Source organism: Stegodyphus dumicola, chromosome 3 (assembly GCF_044657685.1).
Source record: "Stegodyphus dumicola isolate Sdum_Otavi_A_Nest chromosome 3, ASM4465768v1".
NCBI classification, from domain to species: Eukaryota; Metazoa; Arthropoda; class Arachnida; order Araneae; family Eresidae; genus Stegodyphus; species Stegodyphus dumicola.
The window spans coordinates 235,152,980-235,172,535 of NC_140770.1; the positions used below are offsets into that span (position 1 = coordinate 235,152,980).

The 19,556-nt window shown below is 31.5% G+C and overlaps 1 protein-coding gene across 2 annotated transcripts in view; it reads right to left on the reverse strand.

The window, feature by feature from the left end:
* Positions 1-19,556, reverse strand: part of Rme-8 (receptor mediated endocytosis 8) — a 196,094-nt gene that overhangs the window by 17,977 nt on the left and 158,561 nt on the right. For both annotated transcript variants that reach the window (XM_085813925.1, XM_085813926.1), the window contains 5 exons: positions 15,586-15,786; positions 15,401-15,482; positions 11,101-11,143; positions 6,424-6,594; positions 2,506-2,685 (listed from right to left, as the gene is read on the reverse strand). In XM_085813925.1, coding sequence (XP_085670051.1) covers positions 2,506-2,685; positions 6,424-6,594; positions 11,101-11,143; positions 15,401-15,482; positions 15,586-15,786 — 677 coding nt within the window. The remainder of the gene's footprint in view (positions 1-2,505; positions 2,686-6,423; positions 6,595-11,100; positions 11,144-15,400; positions 15,483-15,585; positions 15,787-19,556) is intronic.

Consider the following 19,556-nt stretch of genomic DNA (forward strand, 5'->3'; position numbering starts at 1 on the left):
TAGCAAGATGGCTCAGTGTTTCAAGATAAAACATTAGTGTCTGCCTTATAGAAAAAAATTAAAGACAAATTCTTGCTAGAAAGCAAGGTGATAAAAGAAAGCAACTAGTTTTTTTCAGTTTTACTCTCAACTTCACGGTTACAGGAACCTGAGAGTTTAAACTTTAGAGTTTACACCAGACACTGGAAAAAATTTAAAGACAAATTCTTTCTCAAAAGCTTGAACAAGGTGATAAAAGAAAGCAACTGGCTATACCCCCTAGCTTTATTGTCAATTTCACTGTAACATGAACCGGAGTGTTGGGCAACAAATGCCTTTATGGTTTACAGTAGACACAAGAATTAATAATCCCAACAGAGCAATTCATGAGTCAATGGTCTGTATCTTGTTGACACACAACAAAAAAGGACAAAAAATCAATATGTCAAAAATTCTGCCTGTATTGGCACATGGAATTTCAAAGTTGGAATCTATACAATTCATTACAAACCATGGCAAATACTTATGTTCTCTTCTTTGAAGAATCAACCTTCAAAGTAACATCTTATTCTGAATATATTTACACCTCTGTAGAAAACCAAGGAAATAATTCCACTAACAATTAGGGAACATAATCATTATGGCACTGCAGATGACAAATGGCTTGATAAAGAATAATGATCAATGAATATATTCTCGTACACATATTTGACAAAAGATCTTATTTGACCAGATATATCAAGATGAAGTGTTATATTATACTGTTGTTGTTGTTAATCCTCAAGTCCAGCTTCTGCTAGACGAGATCCATGAATTTATTCACCTTCAAAAGTCATAGACTAGCATAGGAAACTTATCCAGGTCATCGTAGGACAAACCCAGACACTTAAGAATATGTGCCGGAGAAGCCTGCTCTTGTTACATTTTGGACAAATCAGTAGTGTTTTTTTACCTCTCTGGAAGGCAAGGCTTCTTAAATGGCCACTAAGAAAGTGGGAGAGTGGTGTCTGGGTGCATCTGTCACAGTTCATAGCTAGGGATCCACCAGGGGATTCAACTCAGTACCAGGAGTGTGAGCAAGTCATTTTATCAGTATGTTTTCTGGTAGAATACAGCTCAAGCTAAGTCAAACAATTAGAAGTATCCAAAGCCTCCTCAGCACCCTTCTTTGTTAGTGTTATATTATGATCTATGTTAAGACTTTATAGAGATGCATGTGGGTCTCAATTTTCTTTCTATGGTGTCTTGAATTTCATTAAAGGAAGGGAAATAAATAAATGAACTGGCCAACCCAGTTTCCTCATCTGAAATGCACAGAAAATTTACGAGATATCCTAGGAAGTGTTGTCACAAAGCTAAATTCTCCTACATATCCCAATGTCTTGAAAATCATATGGAAGGAAGAGTGGATCTTACTGCCCTAATTAATCACTACTGGGAGTATGAAACCTATACTCTGATATGCATATACAAGTTAGGAAGGTCACATTCTCTATGTCAAAAGTTTGCATTCATATCTTACTAAACTTTATCTGTATCAACATATTATTTCAGTCTTTTTTCCTAAATTGTTTTATATCATATGCATTCACATTCAATTTCTTAGTTTGTACTTATGTGTTATGATTCTACATATAAGCCAAAATAAGTTTACTCAATTTCATTCAAGAACTTTTGATAAATTAGAAATCTTGTGCCCATAAACACAATTTCAAATCCAAGCATATTTTCTCTCTTTTTTTTTTTTTTTTTTTTATCAGATGACTCCAGATTTCATTTGATTATAAACTAGAAACAATTTGTTGCTAATTATTAATGGTTTTGAACAAAATATTGAACTCTGTGAATAAATTTTTCATACAACAAAATAACTCTGCGACATAATTAGTTAAGTATTACAGTATTTTAACATTTCAGAGAAAAACTTAAAAATCAATCACTTTAAATAATAATAATAATACAATCAGTATCATTTCTAAATCATTAACTAATATAAAAAGTGCAATATAAGCTGAAAACATGCTTGTAATATAAAGTTTATACCAAGATTTAAACTAGAGTAATATAAGCTCAGCATGAAATTTATTTTATGTATAAAGTTAGTATAGGATTTACATTCTTATATAATATAACAGTTTAAAATTAACAAAAAAGTTAAGCTTACTCTTAAAATTACTTCCACAGAACATGAGAAATTTTATCTTATACAGTTCTGTAAGAAAGATGACAAGAAAAAATCTCACAGTTTTTTCAAGAAACTTCTCTTAATAAGTTTTACACTCTCATAGATATAAAATATACCAAATACAAAGAGATGTATGGCAGTATATGTACTTTTCTAAATTTTTTTAGTATGCATAAGAAATGAATGCGCCAGGGAGACTGCATCTCAGAGCAAATATTAGTAACTGGAGAAAAAAATAAAAAGCCCCTGAAATGCATATAATTAACAAGCTATTTATCCATTAGTTAATTATAACAAATAACTACATCTTTAATTAGGTTAAAATGGAATAAAATATTCACATCAGAATTGGACAATTGTCTGATGATTTGAAGACAAGATCCTGATACAGCATCATGTTGTTTAGGCATGACTTGTAAAAGTCGAGGAATGTGTCCCAATGCAGGCACTTGGTCGAGAAGAGATGGCTGAGCTGACAGCAGGCTTACAAGAGCTTGTGTTAATGTTTCAAGGACTTCATTCTAACCGGAAAAATACAAACAAAAAATTCAAATAAGTTATTACAATTCATTCTAAGATATGAAATCCTAACTACTGTACTTTTTCATTTCAAATGTTTTAAATTTAAAACAATAACAGGATTTTTTATAAGTTCTAACGTCATAATTTTTGATACCATTTTGGATTATTACTTAAGCTATCATATACATTAAAATTAGCATTTGATAATAGTTTTCCTTTACTTTACATGAAAATATATGTAAAAATTATTGCTTACTTTGAGAAATAATTTTTGGAAGCACTATTCAAATTATTATGAAGTTTTAATTGACAGAATACATTAATCAACCTTAAAACTAATAAAAACAATACAAGAAAGACTATTTACAAGAATTAACAAATCCTTTCATGGGAAGTGGAAGGCAGGCACTCACTGACATGAGTCTCTGACAAAATGTCTCTTAGAATCACTAGAAATATCATTCTCTAACTCTTAAGAAAATGAATCATCACTCTCATCCATGGCATTAATTGGTTCATTTACCATGCGAATAGAATCTCTCCTCTGATAAATAATATTTTCTTGCTATAATAATTCAGAGTCTCCCGAAATAAAAACAGAAATGCATGAAACATATGTGAAAGCATAACAGAACCCTACATACTAACCCTAAAAGACCTTGCATATTAGTGAAAAAGGAATAAAAAAAAGATTGAGGAATATCAGAAATGCTAAATCTTATATCACATGACGAGTTCAAGAGCTGAGATCTGTCTGTTTACACTATGCTTTCTGTCCTATCTCACAACAGTTGATACTAAAGTCAGGCATAATGTGTTCAAACTGAAGATCAAAAACCTTCTATGAACCTTCAAGAACCAAGCTATGTTCAGTTCAAAAGTATTAGACACAGGAAACCAAACATCTAGTGTTTTTTCAAAAAATGTTTTTGCTTAAAAGACATACATGCAACAACCTAAGCTCATTCTCCAGCAATACATGACTGGGACATCCGGTTGTGACAGATATTTGCATACAAGGAATGTTCACCCGGAAAGGTTAAATATCAAAATAATTTTTGTAATGGAAAAAAGGCTATCTTTATAAGTTTGTTTAACTATTTTTAGTTCCAAATTTTTAAATTTATTTAAAAAATGTTTCTGTTTTGCAAGGAGAAGGATGTTACACATTTTTTACTGCAATCAAATTTACAATCTGCAGGAACATATTATTGCAAATGAGGTGGATGAAACACAGAACCATAATTTAAGAGTAACAAACTTTAATCACAGAAAAGTTCTCATGAACAAAAGACATAACTTTTTGTACTTACAAAGAATTCTAAAAAAAATTACATTAGTGTTTCTTTTTGCTAAAAAAAAACAGCTTTTTTAAAGGTACACATGAAATTTCCTGAATTTACATGATTAAAACCATATATAGTTGGCATTATTCTCCAAAGTAGGAAGGATACAAATCAATATAATGGTATTATTTAAAGTTTCATGTAACTAATATTAAAAAATTAATAATCTACACATATTTGCAGTTTTTATAACAAAAAATTGGCTTCACGAATTGAATATTAAGGAGCAGTGAACAGAAAATAATAACATCAGGCTTTAACAAAAGTTTCCTGCCACCGCAAATATCATTTGTGCAAACAGTTTAGGTTGGTGTGTTTAATCATATTCTGTCAAATGATTTTTGGCATTTGAGCGGAACAAGCTTGCTTTAGAGCACTGTGTTGTGAAATTTGTAAAAAAATATCATTAAGTACAAGGTGTTTGAAATAGAACTATTACACTACCAGATTAGAACCATTATTTACTTCCAGTTCTGCTGCATTAAACCAGCTACAGAATATCACCCAATCATGTGTACAGCTATAAGCACAAATGCTGTATCATATGACACTATGAAGGTTTGGTACCGAAAGTTCAAAAACAAGGACTATGACGTTCAAGAAGCAGAGTGCTCTGGCTTGCCTGCGAGAACCTGTGGTCGAAGATCAGTACGCAACAACTCGTGAGCTTGCTAAGAAGTTATTAGTGCCATGTCCATTAGTTGCCCTGTGCATCACATAAACTTGACATACTAGTTCAATTGCTGGGTGCCACATGAACTGACTCAAGCAGCTAAGGACAGACATGCTCAGGACTGCACTAATCTGCTCAAATATCAATGCAAGGACAAAATTCTGGACTGGATCGTTCCTTGTGATGAAAAGCGGATTTACTTCAACAACTCAGACTGAAAAGGGGGTTGGTCTGCGCCTGGTGAGCCCGTCAGCAGCATCGCAAAGTGCAATTTGACTAGCAAAAAGATCATGCTTTGTATCTGGTGAGATTGTCATGGTATTATCCATGAAGAGTATCTGGAAATAAGTAAAACCCTCGAAAGTAAGGTGTACAGTGAATTGCTAATCCATGTTGATGCTGCTTAAAAAAAAAAAAAAAAAAAAAAAAACATTGAACTGTGTTCAGGAACAAAAAAGTAATGTTCCATTAAAATAATGCAAGACCACATGTGTCTGCATTTACCAGCTGGACTATGTATGGACTCGAATGGGATCTTTTGCCACGCCCACTATACAGCCCTGACATCATACTTTCGGATTTCTACCTTTTTTCACAACTCCAGCTACATCTTGTTGGTGCTAGCTTCCATTTTGCACAAAACATCAGAAATTAGGTTTATCTGTTTTTGGACTCACAACCACCAAGTTTCTGGCCGAAGGCTTTGAAAAACTACCAAAACATTGTCACAGAATCACAGATTTGGGTGGTAATCTGAGATAAAGATGCTGCTTTCATGTTTTTCCCCTTTACTTTATTAACCCTCTGTCTGATCATCCCGCGATTTCCATGGGCAACTCAAATGTAGCAAAATTTGCTCATCCTGCGATTTCCGCGGGCATATGTTTTTCTTCCTTTATTGAGGAGCGCATCCTGTATTTTCTCCGTTTAAACCATTGAACTAAATTATATACAGTATTAGGCATTTAGTTTACGTTTTGGCCAACATATATCGTTAGTTGTCCACTAAACTGGAGCATTTGAAGGCACATGATATTAGCTCTCAAAAGTTCGTTTTTTGCCGCTTTTTTCTTACAGAAATGGCTGCTAGAAAACATTCAGTGATTATCTTAATCATTTAATTAAATTATTGAATTATATTTATTGATTAGATTAAAAATTAGATTGATTATTAATTAGATTTATTGAATCTGGTGCAAAGACTGTGAAGTTGGACTTTGCCTTGAACCCTGTTTTGAACTCTATCATACTAAACTGCATTTCTAAGGTATTTTTCCTTCAGCGCTTTATATTTTCTTAAATTTTATACATTTTACTTTTTTATATTATGTAATAAATAGAAATTAACTGTAATTCGACTGAAATTTATTTTAAAAAAGATTTTTTTTTTGGTGATAACATCTGAAATTGGTTTTTCTGACAGCTTAAGTTTCTCATGATAAAAATCTATATAAAAAATATTTTCTAGAAAGAAAATTTCTAGAATTTCTAGAAAGAAAAGTACATTTTTCAATTCTCCAATACATATAGATTTAAAATATGCAAGGAAAAAATACACAATTTTGGAAGCAATTTCGGTCCACAAATTGAGGGTTAAGAATGTTTTTGAAATGAACTTTGGTTACAGTCAGATATAAAAGAACAGTAACTTCATATTCTTTTACTTCACACTAAAATGATTTCAATTGTACAGAAATTTAGGAGAGAAGAAAACTTACATTGACATTATCTTTAGACATCATTGCATATAACCTATCTAACAACTCTGTGAGGAATTCTTTTGGTCTTCTAAGCACCCAAGATGGATTTTGAATAAAAAGACGTAAGTGAACTCCAGCAACTGTCATTTCTTGATCTTCAGAAACAGTTAAGTACGATTCGTTTGGAGCCTAGGAATAACAAACTTAGCATATTAAATTTTTCTATAATTACACACTTCAGTAGGTAATGCCTAATTATGCATACTATTACTATACTATTCATAAACTAAGGATTAATTTTTGTTTCCTTGCAAAAGAACTTTATTAAAATCTGGCATTGAAAAATCAGTCATAAAACTAGTAATCTACAATTCTGGATTTTTTTCCTTTCTTCCCCCCTTTTTTTTGAAAGGTTTTGCAACATAGCATGCAAAATTCCAGAATGTTAACCAAAAATAATATAAAGAAAAACAGTACATACATCTTAAAATTTTGTATGTGAAAATGTATTGTAAGCAAAAGTGTACTTTTTATCCTAATAATTTTCCTTCTACTGACACACAACAAAGTAGTGATGATTCTGTAATATTATAAAATGAATTTTAATGACATCATCAGATTTAATTCTTAGGATGATTTTGTCAATGTCAAATTTTCCCTTTCAAAATCTTTTTAATTTGTTTAAGTCAATCATAAATATGGCAACACAGTGAGAACAATAATTTAGTATGATACGGTGATGAATTTTCCTTCTACTGACACACAACAAAGTAGTGATGATTCTGTAATATTATAAAATGAATTTTAATGACATCATCAGATTTAATTCTTAGGATGATTTTGTCAATGTCAAATTTTCCCTTTCAAAATCTTTTTAATTTGTTTAAGTCAATCATAAATATGGCAACACAGTGAGAACAATAATTTAGTATGATACGGTTGACTAACATAAAACGTAGCTATTTTATTATTAAGCTATAAAAGAAAGATACATTAATTATACTACCTTTACTTTGGATTCACAATTGGTAACATCATACACTAACTTCAAATGAAATAACTGATAAAATGATGTAACATTTAAAACAAAAATTATTTCTCAGTATATGATATAAGTTATTCCATTTCTACTAATGCTCATAATATTTCTAATTAATTTTATTGCACATGTACTATTTAATAAATACTTCAGAAGAAAATCAATTTTAAAAAATCATTGTTAAAAACATACCTACAAAATTCATGAATGAATTGTATGAAATAAAATAACACTTAGGAAGAATAGAGCATTTTAAAAACATTAGTGCTTAAGCATTTAACTGTTTCATTTTTTTCCTTGAAGTCGATCCAAAATATGCCACAGTTTTTTATTACATCTTTTTGTTAATTCTACATTTGAAAGGAGGAAAATGTTATTAAAATTAACATTTGTAACATTTAAAAAAATTTAGAACAACTTTTTCTCCAGCAAATAAAATAAATTTTTTTCTGGAAGTTGACTTTTCTTCCTACATGAACACCTAACAAAAAGAACATGATTTAATAAATAAAGGTAACACACAAAACGTTAAAAAAAATGCCCCTTTGGACGTAATTTAAAATCTGAAACCTTTCAGGATTTTTTAAAAAATTTATTATTATTATTATTAACTTTTTTATTTCTTTACTAATGAAATCTACAGTTTTTAAGAGTAAGCTGTATATTAATTTGCCTGCACCAATAGAATGACATGTAATCATTTTGTTTATGCATTTTGATCTACTCTATGTCAGTGTATATAATAGAATCAAATGAAAACCTTAAATTGTAATAAATATTAGATTTTCTACCACTGTTCTATACGTAAGCAATACAGTTACCAATGCTTTAAAGAATGGCCAACAGCTGGAAGCATACTTTAGACATGGGCAACACAGCCACAAATTCAGTTTAAAATGGCAGCAGTATTTGCAACTTATATTTATGAAGAACAATGTTCTGCCATATGTTTTATGAGCACTGAATGTACGAAACCTGTTGAAATCTAGCGGTGAACGAAAGTCCAGTATGGTAAGGCATGTTTATCACAGCAGCAAGTGTATGAATGGAAGTTTAGAAACAAAGTTGCTTTTGTGGCAAAAGTTCTCTGTCCAAGTCAGGTACACTGCACTGTGCCATCAGAGTCTACTGCAGCAGCTAAAGCCACTGTGGTGGACAACTGTCATGTGATGGTGGATATGAAAATAACTGAAAATCAGAACATTAGTCATGGCCCAGCACATCAAATTATTCATGACATCGTAAGATATTTTCTCCCTCTTTCCAGCATACCTTCATGGTGAAATGGTAGCACAACTGGCACATATTTGAGAGGTCTAGGTTCAAGTCATGGCGAAAGCATTGCACATTTTTCATGTCTCTTGCTTCAAACAACCTACTGTTTCTATAGTGGGGCTCGAACTAAAAGGTGGTGGAATAATTCGTCATCACCAGGATTTGTGACTGGGCCCCCTAACACTCAGTCACCCTTTAAAATGGGGTGTATATAAGGTATTTTCTCCCTCCTTTCAGCATGCCTTTGTGATGTAAAGTTAGCATACTCTGTGTGAATTCGCGAGGTCCAGGTACGAGTCCCAGAGAGGGCACTGCGCATTCTTCACATCTTCTGCATCAGAAATGACTAATGACTCTACAACATGCTTAAGTTTCACAAAGTGTTTGCAAGGTGGGTGTCATGGCATCTCACTCCAGAACTGAAAGAGCAACACTCTGACACCTGTGAAGAAATTTGTGGTGCTTTGAAGCAGAAGGTGATAGCTTCCTTGAGAAAATCATTACAACAGACGAAACCTGGGTCTATTATCACTGACCTGGCTCTAAAACAGGATGCAAGAAATGGCACCATTCCTCAACCTGAAAACCCAAGTTCCAGGTGCAGCCATCTGCAGGAAAGGTTATGCTGACTCTCTTTTGAGATGAATGAGGCATTATCTTGGAATACTACATCTGTTGTCTAGATGAAACACCATTAGCAGCGTGTCATATCTCAATATGTTGAAAAATCCCCTTCAGCCTGTAATTAGATCAAAGGTATTAAAGCTTCTGACTACAGGTTTCACTTTTGCAACCTGTCAATGCTTGGCCTCAAGCAGTTCATGCAATAGTTGCAAACATCACTCATCTAGCATCACCCATATCCCCAATACTCATCAGACCTAATCCCAAAATCTCACAGGTTTGGACCACTCAAAGAAGAGTTGAGATTAAAGAAATTTCATTCCAATAAAGAGGTTGCAAAGGCATCGGCAAACGGGCAATATAAACTCAAAACTGTACAGCAAACTGCCAATTGGCGAAAGATGGTCTAAACACGTATGGCAGCCTTACAGGCTGATGGAAAGGGATGAGTTTTTCTCCATGCTTAACCGGGACATGTGATCCATATGTATGCTGGGCCGTTTTCTGTTCTTTTCAGGTCGTTTTAGTGCTGCCAACTATGCTGTTTTTTATTATTAAATTTGATTAGTAATTGCTACATGCATATCTTAATTAAAATCACTGTTTGTCTAAGCAATGCTATTGACCCTCTCTTAGGCACATGTTGCACATGCGTACCTCAAGGTGTACCAAGTGGTGCAGGAGTGGCTGTGCACAGCACATGACTATAAGAATTTTTTTCCAGAGGAATCCATGCACTTCAAACCCTTGTAGAAATTGTGCTGAATGTCAGGAAGACTGTGTGAAAAAATTATACATTTGTATTCTGCATTTGTTCAGAAACCACATGTAAAAAAAAAGCTTAAAATTTTCATTTGACTCAGCTCCATATTTACTGTTAATAGTTCCAAGTCTAAAACACATTTGGGATGACAATGTGCAATTTACCCATAAACAATTTTTAAAACACTAATATATAGAGTAGAAGCCAACACAAGTTGCACTGGCAACAAGCAAATAATGTAATAAAAATAATGTCACAAGCTATGACCTAGAGACACTGTACTCTGCTAATTTTTGAGTTTAGAAACAGTGTAAATTTGATTTTTTACAGTGTTAAGTTTTAATATTGAGGAATAAAATACTCAGGAAAAAATTTAACATACATGTTTTATTTCCTTAGTATTAGCTAATTTTAATTCTATGTAAGTGAGAATATATTTACAATGAAAAACTAAATAAAAAAATAATTAATTAAAAACTGGATTTAATTACAATGCATTGATATAAAACTGGAAAATTTCTGTAGGATACACAGTTTATGTACACCACTGAGCAAGAAATATTATATATAAGCATGAAAAATAAAAGTGCACAATTTTTTATTACGCAGCAATTTGGCTGGCTTGCTTGACCCCTAATTACAAAATAGTTTTGAAAACAAAATAAATTGAAATTAAAAATATTTAGAGTTAACATCTAGTTCCTCTTCTTCAAACAGCATTTTATGCCTTTTTCTATTTTTATTTTAAATAGAAAAAGTCATATTTTCATAACAGCAATAATAATCATCAGTTTTTTTTTTTGTTTTATTAATATTATTATTTCTATTATCAGCACATTAATAGCAGATGTCTAAAAATCAAAATTCTTTTTTAATATATAAAATTTGAATATCTACAATTTAAAAGAGAACTTCTTTAACAAGAATAAAAGGCATTATAGAAATTTCATTCTTAATACTGAGGGAGAGAAAATGTCTTAAACTAAAAATTTACCTTCCATTGGGTTTGAGGATTGTCCTTCTGAATTTTATAATGCCTATAAAATATTTTTAAAATATATTATTTTCAAAGAAATTTTTGAGCAGGCACGTAAAAACAAAGATAACAATGTTTATAAATAAAATACGGATTCTGTCTTTTTAAAATAATTAATTAGTTAATGGTAAAAAAATGAGGAATTGTTCTTTGTCAAAGTAAGATTACTATATTTTCCTTAAATGAAATAAAGAAAATACGAAATAATTTAAAATTTTCCTTTCTATTGAAAGAAACAATAATGATACATTTTTATTATTCACCGTGTGATGTTTGGGATATATAGGAAGATGATTGTAAGGCAGTTCAGTCTCATACAGATTACTCTTTTTATTAATAACTATAATAATATAAGATCTGAAATTATAATTTATATTTGTTCAAATTCAAACAGATCGATTTCACTTATCAACTAACTGTGAATATTTCTTGGCTTATCCATTTTATTTGAACCACATAAATTAGCAGTTAAAACCATCTTACAAGATTTAATATATACAATAATAAAAAGACAGTAAAGTTATGATATTGTAAATTAAATACAGGGGGATTTATGATTATGTAAATAATTTTGCTGTGTTATAGCAGATTTAAGTTATTCAATTAAAGCAAACACATAAGGACTATGTGAAAATGCCATTCAAATTCTAATTGAGAGAACACCAGGGGATAAAATCCAAGGATCTTGCAGCCCTTATTATCTAACCATCTACATCTTAAGAAGCATTCTGAATTGTCACCTTACCTATATCAAATTGCATAGTAATTCAATCCTGGTTGCATTATTATGACAAGAGGGAGATGTCCTTAATTTATTTACACAGCAGTATACTGTTTTAAGGCAGATTTTCAAGATTTTTAGATTACATAGTGAAGTCCATATCGTAGAAGAAATTCTTCAGTTTCCCTCATAAAATATAGTGGCAGGACGTACTATCAACTTTGTGCCAAGCAGGCATAGAACTTTAGATACATTGATTTGTTGATAAAATATTTATTACTATTATTATTTGTAATCTTCTTTGATTATGATCTTTTTTTTCCTTACAGTTAAGGTCCTGTATCTTCTATTTTCTAATGCCTTACCTTGATATGGCATCAATATGAAACAATCTAAATCTTCAAGTGTGCTTGCTTTATTTTTCAGTTTTCAAAGTTAAAACTACATTACAGGTTATTTTTATTTACATGGACCATAGATTTTTTGTGTCATTATTTTTAATGCCATTTAGTCTAACAGCAGTTTGCTACCCATTTGACAGAGGTATTTCAAGACCTGCAGAAAACTCAAAAACTTTCTTTCTCCACATAAATTAGGGGTATCTTTATGCCAATTTGATTGACAAAATGCTCTGGTTTAAAAGAAAGAGGCTCTGCATGTCATCCATTCAGTTTTAAGAATAGTACGTTATATTTCTTTAAATATCTGCAAAAAACTCAAAATTTTTCACACAAATTAGTGGTAACTGCTTCTTTCCTCAACATTTATTTCATCTACAAAAAGAATATTCCAGTTTAAAGGAATATTTAATATATACAATAATAAAAATCATACAAAGTGGATTCAGTTCCAAGCAAACTGATCATTAATGATTTAGACCAGTGTTTCTCAATCTATAGTCCTCCATGATTTCCAAAATAAATAAATAAATAAAATTAAAATTAATAGCACATATCACATATTAAGACTCTGGAAATCACACACAATTTTTTATCATTCTTTCTGTCAAGACAGCCATTTTATGAAATTTGTTATTGGTTGACCTACTGAAGAACAAAGGTTGAAAGGACTATGATTATGGTGCTTCTTGCCATTGCTTTGCTGCACATCTGGCATTCGTGAATTTATCACCAGAGAAAACAAAATACAGTGCACTCTACAACTGTGTTTTAAAAATTATGATTCAGTTGGCCACTATGTAAATGTATAACAACCAACTCAAATAAAAACAAAATTGCTGAAATGAACTTGGCATACTGAGCCAATCTCATGCTTTACAGCATACATCCAAATACTGAACCAGTTGTGCAAAAATTATCATGCTCATCCATTTCATTAAAGTGAACATGTATTTAATTTTTAGTTAGTAAAATAAAAGATCATCCAAAGTTTAGCATCCCTGAATTATTAAAAACAAATACAATTTTCCTCTGTTAATAAAAATGGTTATAAAATGAAACAAATTTTAATTAACTATATTTTAAAAATATAAGTTAATGATGGTAACATAATGCTAAAAAATTGCTTTCGAAGGAGACAATAATAAAATGGTCCACAGAACATTCTAATTTATAAAAGTGGTCTTCACTTGAAAAACGCTTTGATTCAGATTGTTTCTTAGCATTTGCAAGAGCAACTGTCTTTCAGTTATATGAAAATATGTTGTTGTTATTACTAAATAGAAATATATATATATATATATAAACCAGGGAACAGTAAGAATTCTACTACTGTATGAAATTCTGTTTATCTGCAGTAAAATATTACATTTACAGTGAGACAAAGGCTATAAATATCTCATTATTCATAATAGAAGAAAGCCACTTTGAAAATTGTTTCACATTATAGTATAAATCACAATATTCACATGATGACAAATATAATTCTTCAATGTTACTCCTGAGATTTTCATAACATACATTTCTCCAAACGTGCATGCCTAGATCCCAGCATTTGTAAAAGTTTCATAGAGTCATATATATATATTTTAAAGGCTAGTATTTTCAAAACTGGTTGGTAGATGGAGGGAGTGCTAGAAAATGACAACTTGATTCATCTTTGATAAAGGTGTATGAAAGGCATTTCTCTGCTATGAACAGACAAGATATATATAATGTAACTCATCAATAATTTTAATGCTAATGATGGAAATTATGTGTCAAAAACATGTATTTACATTAAAATCCAGAAAGCCAGTACAAATATTTGTACCAATCATGCTTCACTGAAAAATGTGCCTAAAATTAGCATAACGGCATAAGACTGAATGAATGGAAGAAGCTAGCTGGATCCGGAATGAATTTTTTCATCTGTTAGATCTTAACAAACGTCATACATCTGGTTCTGTACTGATATTTAGGGAAATGTGGTTTGGTGGTGAAAGCCAATTTGACCAATTCCGAGTAGGTAGCATGATTCAAGATTTCTTCGAAGAAACCTTGTATTCACCTAACATCTATAACCTACTGAGACAGCCACCCAGACTAGGCATGTCTTTACATGACAAAGATATGAAAAAGAATTTTCTCTGACTAGATATTAGTTTATGGTGACTTTGTGGCACATAAATGCATTAAAACCTGCTGCAGGTTACCAAAAGAAACATTGCAATATTCAATGTTTTTCTGGATAATAACCAGTATGACAGCTGAAATAACACTGAAGAGCAAAACCATTCTATATGAATAGTCAATATTTAGGTAGTCAATATTAGGTCTATATTTTTAAGTGCAGATTTCACATACTGATACCACAGCAAATTGTAAGTAATAGAGGTGGTAGATTATATGTTGGCTAGATTAAGGTCGGCATAAAAAGAGCACTGGTAGTGAATCATCCTGTATCCCAAATGCCTTATCAAAAGATTCAAATTTCTATTACTTCATAAAAATTTTGCAGTGCATTTTTATGCCCATTGGAAAAATGTGAATGTATAAAAGTTTGTAATTTTCCATACTTTAGTATTTATATCAGGTAACTTTTGCAAAATTTTTGCTCCTGAATTTTTAATAATACACATACAAAAATTTCAAAAAATGATTTGTGTTACACAGAAAACCATAAAATTACATGAATAATCCAAAAGTGACCATGTTTACTGTAAAATATGGAGCTTTCCGGGGATTTTAAATAAATAATGTACAGCATAATGTCTAAATCGGATATAAAAATTGCAAAGATTTTTACATGAAGTTAAGCCAAATTTCTCGATCATGACCAAGAGATTCTCTCTTTGCATGGGGGAGAAGTGTTGTTGTGCAAGCCTCCTTATTCAAAAATGACTTTCCAGGAGCAAGACTCAATTCAAACTGCTACACACAGAGAAACCAATGAGAAGGATAATATTGCTTAATGACAATTCAGCATTTTATTTTAAACTTTTTTTGGGTTGAAGGGGAGATGCATATATGATCTCCTACATGAATAGTCCACCACAGATAATCAGAAGCTTCATATACATGCAATTCTTAAGTACATAAGCAATATGATCAAATTTAGCTAACAGTTTAGACAAATTGATAGGGAAACAGCACTCACTCATTTGCAAGATTCCGAACTACTGAGCATAAGTGCTCTCGAGCATCGTCGTTCCATATCAATTCAGGATTTTCTTGTGTTCCTGCAAAATTAATTTTAAAGAACATATTTTAGATTATTCCTAAAAATATATTAAATATTTCATATTGAGCATAAATACTGTGCATAATAAATTAATAAATTACCTTCAAACATATGAACAGCTGCTTCAGGTGAATCTTTCATTGCATCAAGGAATAGAGTTGGTAAAAATTTAGATAAAGTTATTCGCAACTTTGGGCCCATTAATTTTTCAGTAGTCATCTTTGCCAACAACCCAGCTGTCAATTCTCGAATTGTTGGATTAGTTGAATTACAAAAAAGATTGAGAAGATATATCACAGCACCTGAAAAATATTGAAACAAAAAGGTATTTGATTACAATCGCAAAAACCATCATCTATTTTTTTCTCTCACAAAAAAGCATTAAATGAAGGACATCTCAACAAACTGCAGTCTGATACAGTAAAAATGATCTCTATCGTATTTGCAGATGATCCATATCAATGCAGACATAATAATAGACAAATATAAGAACAACATGGCAACCTGAAAATAGCAGTCAGCAAACAACAATTAAAAAACAACAAATAAGCTACGATTAAAAAGCTCTGTGTAGTAGGTTGTCTGAAAAATCATGATGCATTTTTCTATGTTCTTCAAAGTTCCTTTATTTATTTAAAGAACAATGATCAGTCAATAATATGTTGCTTGTTTTTTTATTACTTTCTTTTATTGAGCTTTGTAATTCCTCATTCACACACACACACACACACACACACACACAAAAAAAAAAAAAAAAAAAAAAAAGCATTATTAGTGAAAAGTTGAACAAGGTGCTGATTTATGGCCTCATCTTAATTTAATTTTACAACATGAAAGAAATTTTTAAGATAGCAAAATAGATAAAACTCAGATGGCACAGGGGCAGGCAAGTATGATACACATGGCAACACTTTCCATCCAAACCCCAATTAATTTTGGCAGGTGATCAAATTTGTCTGTGGTCTTGTTTCCAAACTCCTACCAATGAATCAACAAATCAGTCCTGTTGCCAACTGGACAGTTTCAACAAATCCATCTTCCAGAAACTTCCACAGCTCAATAATAGTATGGAAACTGCATTCCATTCTGATGACACGAGATCACACACAAGTTTGATCACTTGACAAAAATTATTGGAGTTTGGATAAAAAGTTTGCCACACATATCATACTCGTTTTATCTTGTGCTCTCAGATTTTCATTTGTTTTGCCCACTTGAAAATTTCTTTTGTGGTACAACATTCAATTCAGATGAGGGCATAAATCAGCACCTTGTTCAGCTTTTTGCTGATAAAGCTAGTTTCTTTTGTGAATGAGGAATTTTGAAGCTCAATCAAAGAAAGCAAACAATTATCAAACAAAATGGACAGTATACTATTGACAGATTGTTTTTTTTATATAAATAAAGAACCTTTAAAAAACAAAGAAAAAAAAATGTGCCAGAACTTTTCAGACAACCAGGTGTTTTGAGACACGCATAAGTAGTCTTTCACATACAGAAACAAGTAATTCAGGGTAATATCTCCTGATTTTGCTTTAGATGCAAACATTACAGATACTAATTTAGTACTAGTCTTTTTAAATGTTAGTAAAATCAAACAAATGCAAATGAATTAATTAATCACAAAAGTAAGTTTTCGAAAACGTGACTTAAATGCAATTTGAAAACTGCTTACCGAATTGTGGAACTACACTATTTAACTGAAATTTAAAAAATATATATATAAATATATTTTCACAAACTGCAAGAGGAGGTGCCTCTCTTTATATATGACTCTGCAATATATAAATGCCTGCAATCATATATGAAACTAAATCAAAATATTCTGCAAAGCTTGCTAAAGTTTTGAATTCATGTCTTAAAATCAAGTTTTAAAAAATTACCTTGAGGTACCTAAGTATTAGCCCATCAACTATGAAAGATGTCTACCATCAAACCATGAAAATTGGTAGAGAACCCACCAAAGTTTTGCCATTTGTTCCCGTGGAATTCTGAGACAAAGGTGAGACATTCTGAGACAAGATTTGCAATTCTAACAGTAAAACATTCATCGTTCTCTCTTCACAATCTACCAAACAGCCATTGCTGCAGAAGCATTTGTCGATTTTCCTTTTTGAGCTTCATAAAATGGCTTTCATCAATTTCTACTATTTTGTTAGATGCTCTGATTTTACCAGAAGCTATGTTTTGAACACTTACAGTAAAATTTTCAGCAGGTTATTGTTCCAATCTATTGCTCTTTTGTTGGTCACAGTCAGCTGACCATATCGTATTAATTAATACATACTTCTTGTACAAAGTAAAGGAAGTATTGTAATTGCGAAAATTTTCGGGTGTCATAGTTCCATGAAAATATCCATTTTGACTGCTATCAAATGCAATTGAACAATGTTTTTGTGTGACCTCTGTATGTAAGGACAAAATAAAGGATTCTTTTTCCAAAAACAGGTTGCAAAAAGGATTTATAATGGTTTTAGAAGAGATTTTTTTCATGACATCTGTAGACGTACATACATAGAGAGTTTGTCTGTTACTCGGCTCCATGAGCTCAGTTTTTTTTTTTTTTTTTTTAATATTTATATTTATTCTTATATGTTGGTAAATTCTGCAATTTTTGCTTTAAAAATGATTGAATTATGTTGTTTTATATCTTCTGATTATGATGAAGGTTTTTATGCCTTTAAACCGTTAATCTGCATGCAATACTTGTAGAATTATCAACAATTTAAACGTTGTTTAAGTGTGGCTAAACCTACATTTTTTTACCACAGCAGCCATATTTGTTTACATTTAAAACTTAGCGGAATAAAGATACACCTTTAGTGTTCTTTTTACCATGTGGGACCAAAAGTAAGCTTTTAGTTTTGTGAACCAAAAGTCCAACTTCGCTTATTTTTGTGTTAGCGCAAAGGAGCAAGTTGCACAGAAGGGCTATTAATTTCATTGTGGCATTTTGCATGGATTCACTTAATTTGTTGAAAATAAAATGATTATGTGACCTCTGACAATCATCTGATATCTTTTTCCTGGCAGGAATTGAGATAAATGTTTTATATAAACAAATATTTAGAATTTGGAATGTAATGGATACTTTTTGTTTACTAGATTAGTTTACTCTTTTTCTCAGATTACTTGATTAATTATATTTGGATTATATTTCAGTTTAACCCGGGAGAAGTCGCGCGGGGCACAGAGTCACCCCACGCGTCAAAAATCAACAATCCTAACCGGAAATATTTCATTTTAATGAATCATCCTTTTAGTATCCTCCTGTTTGACACTCCCCTTGGAATGCGTATTGTTATTTTTGCTTGTTTTTCTTTTCTGAGAGAGAAGCAATAATTTCTTGGAATCTATGAGGGAATGGGGTGACTGAGTCACCCCGTGCGACCGTTACTGCTTCGAAATTTTTCATTAGTAGAAGTTTAGCTTCGTGCTCTCGAGTGTTGCCGTTGTTGTTACCGAACATGAAAAAGAGATGGAACGTTTGAGAACTGTATTAGATGAAGCTGAGTCTTCTGAAGGAGAAATTGATCAAGATAGTAAAAATGAATCTGATAAAGAAATATACAGTTCTCACAACAGCGAAAGAGAATTTGAGCAGAATGATGAAGACGACGGAAATCCTGATTTAGTAAAAAGTATTTTTATTAGCAAAAATAAGAGTTTGGAGGAATGGAAAACCAAATCAAAAAGTGAAAAAGATCTTCTCAAATTATAATAACTCATTTAGCAGGATTAAAAGAAACTGCACGCAATATAACGGAGTTTCTAGAAAGTAAAGAATTGTTTTTCAATGCTAAAATGATACAATCCATTGTAGAGTGTACAAATATTTATAACTGAAAAAATATTACGACAAATGATGTGGAAATTAGAGCACTTTTGGGCTTTTCCATCTGTACGGGTTGCATAAATACTCACATAAAAATACGAAAGATTTGTGGGCTACTGAAAATTGAAACAGGCATTGCAATTTTACGGAACACAATGTCATATAAAAGATTTAAATTTCTTCTCAGGTGTCTACGGTTAGACAATGTGACCAATCGTAAAGCTCGGAAAAAATTAG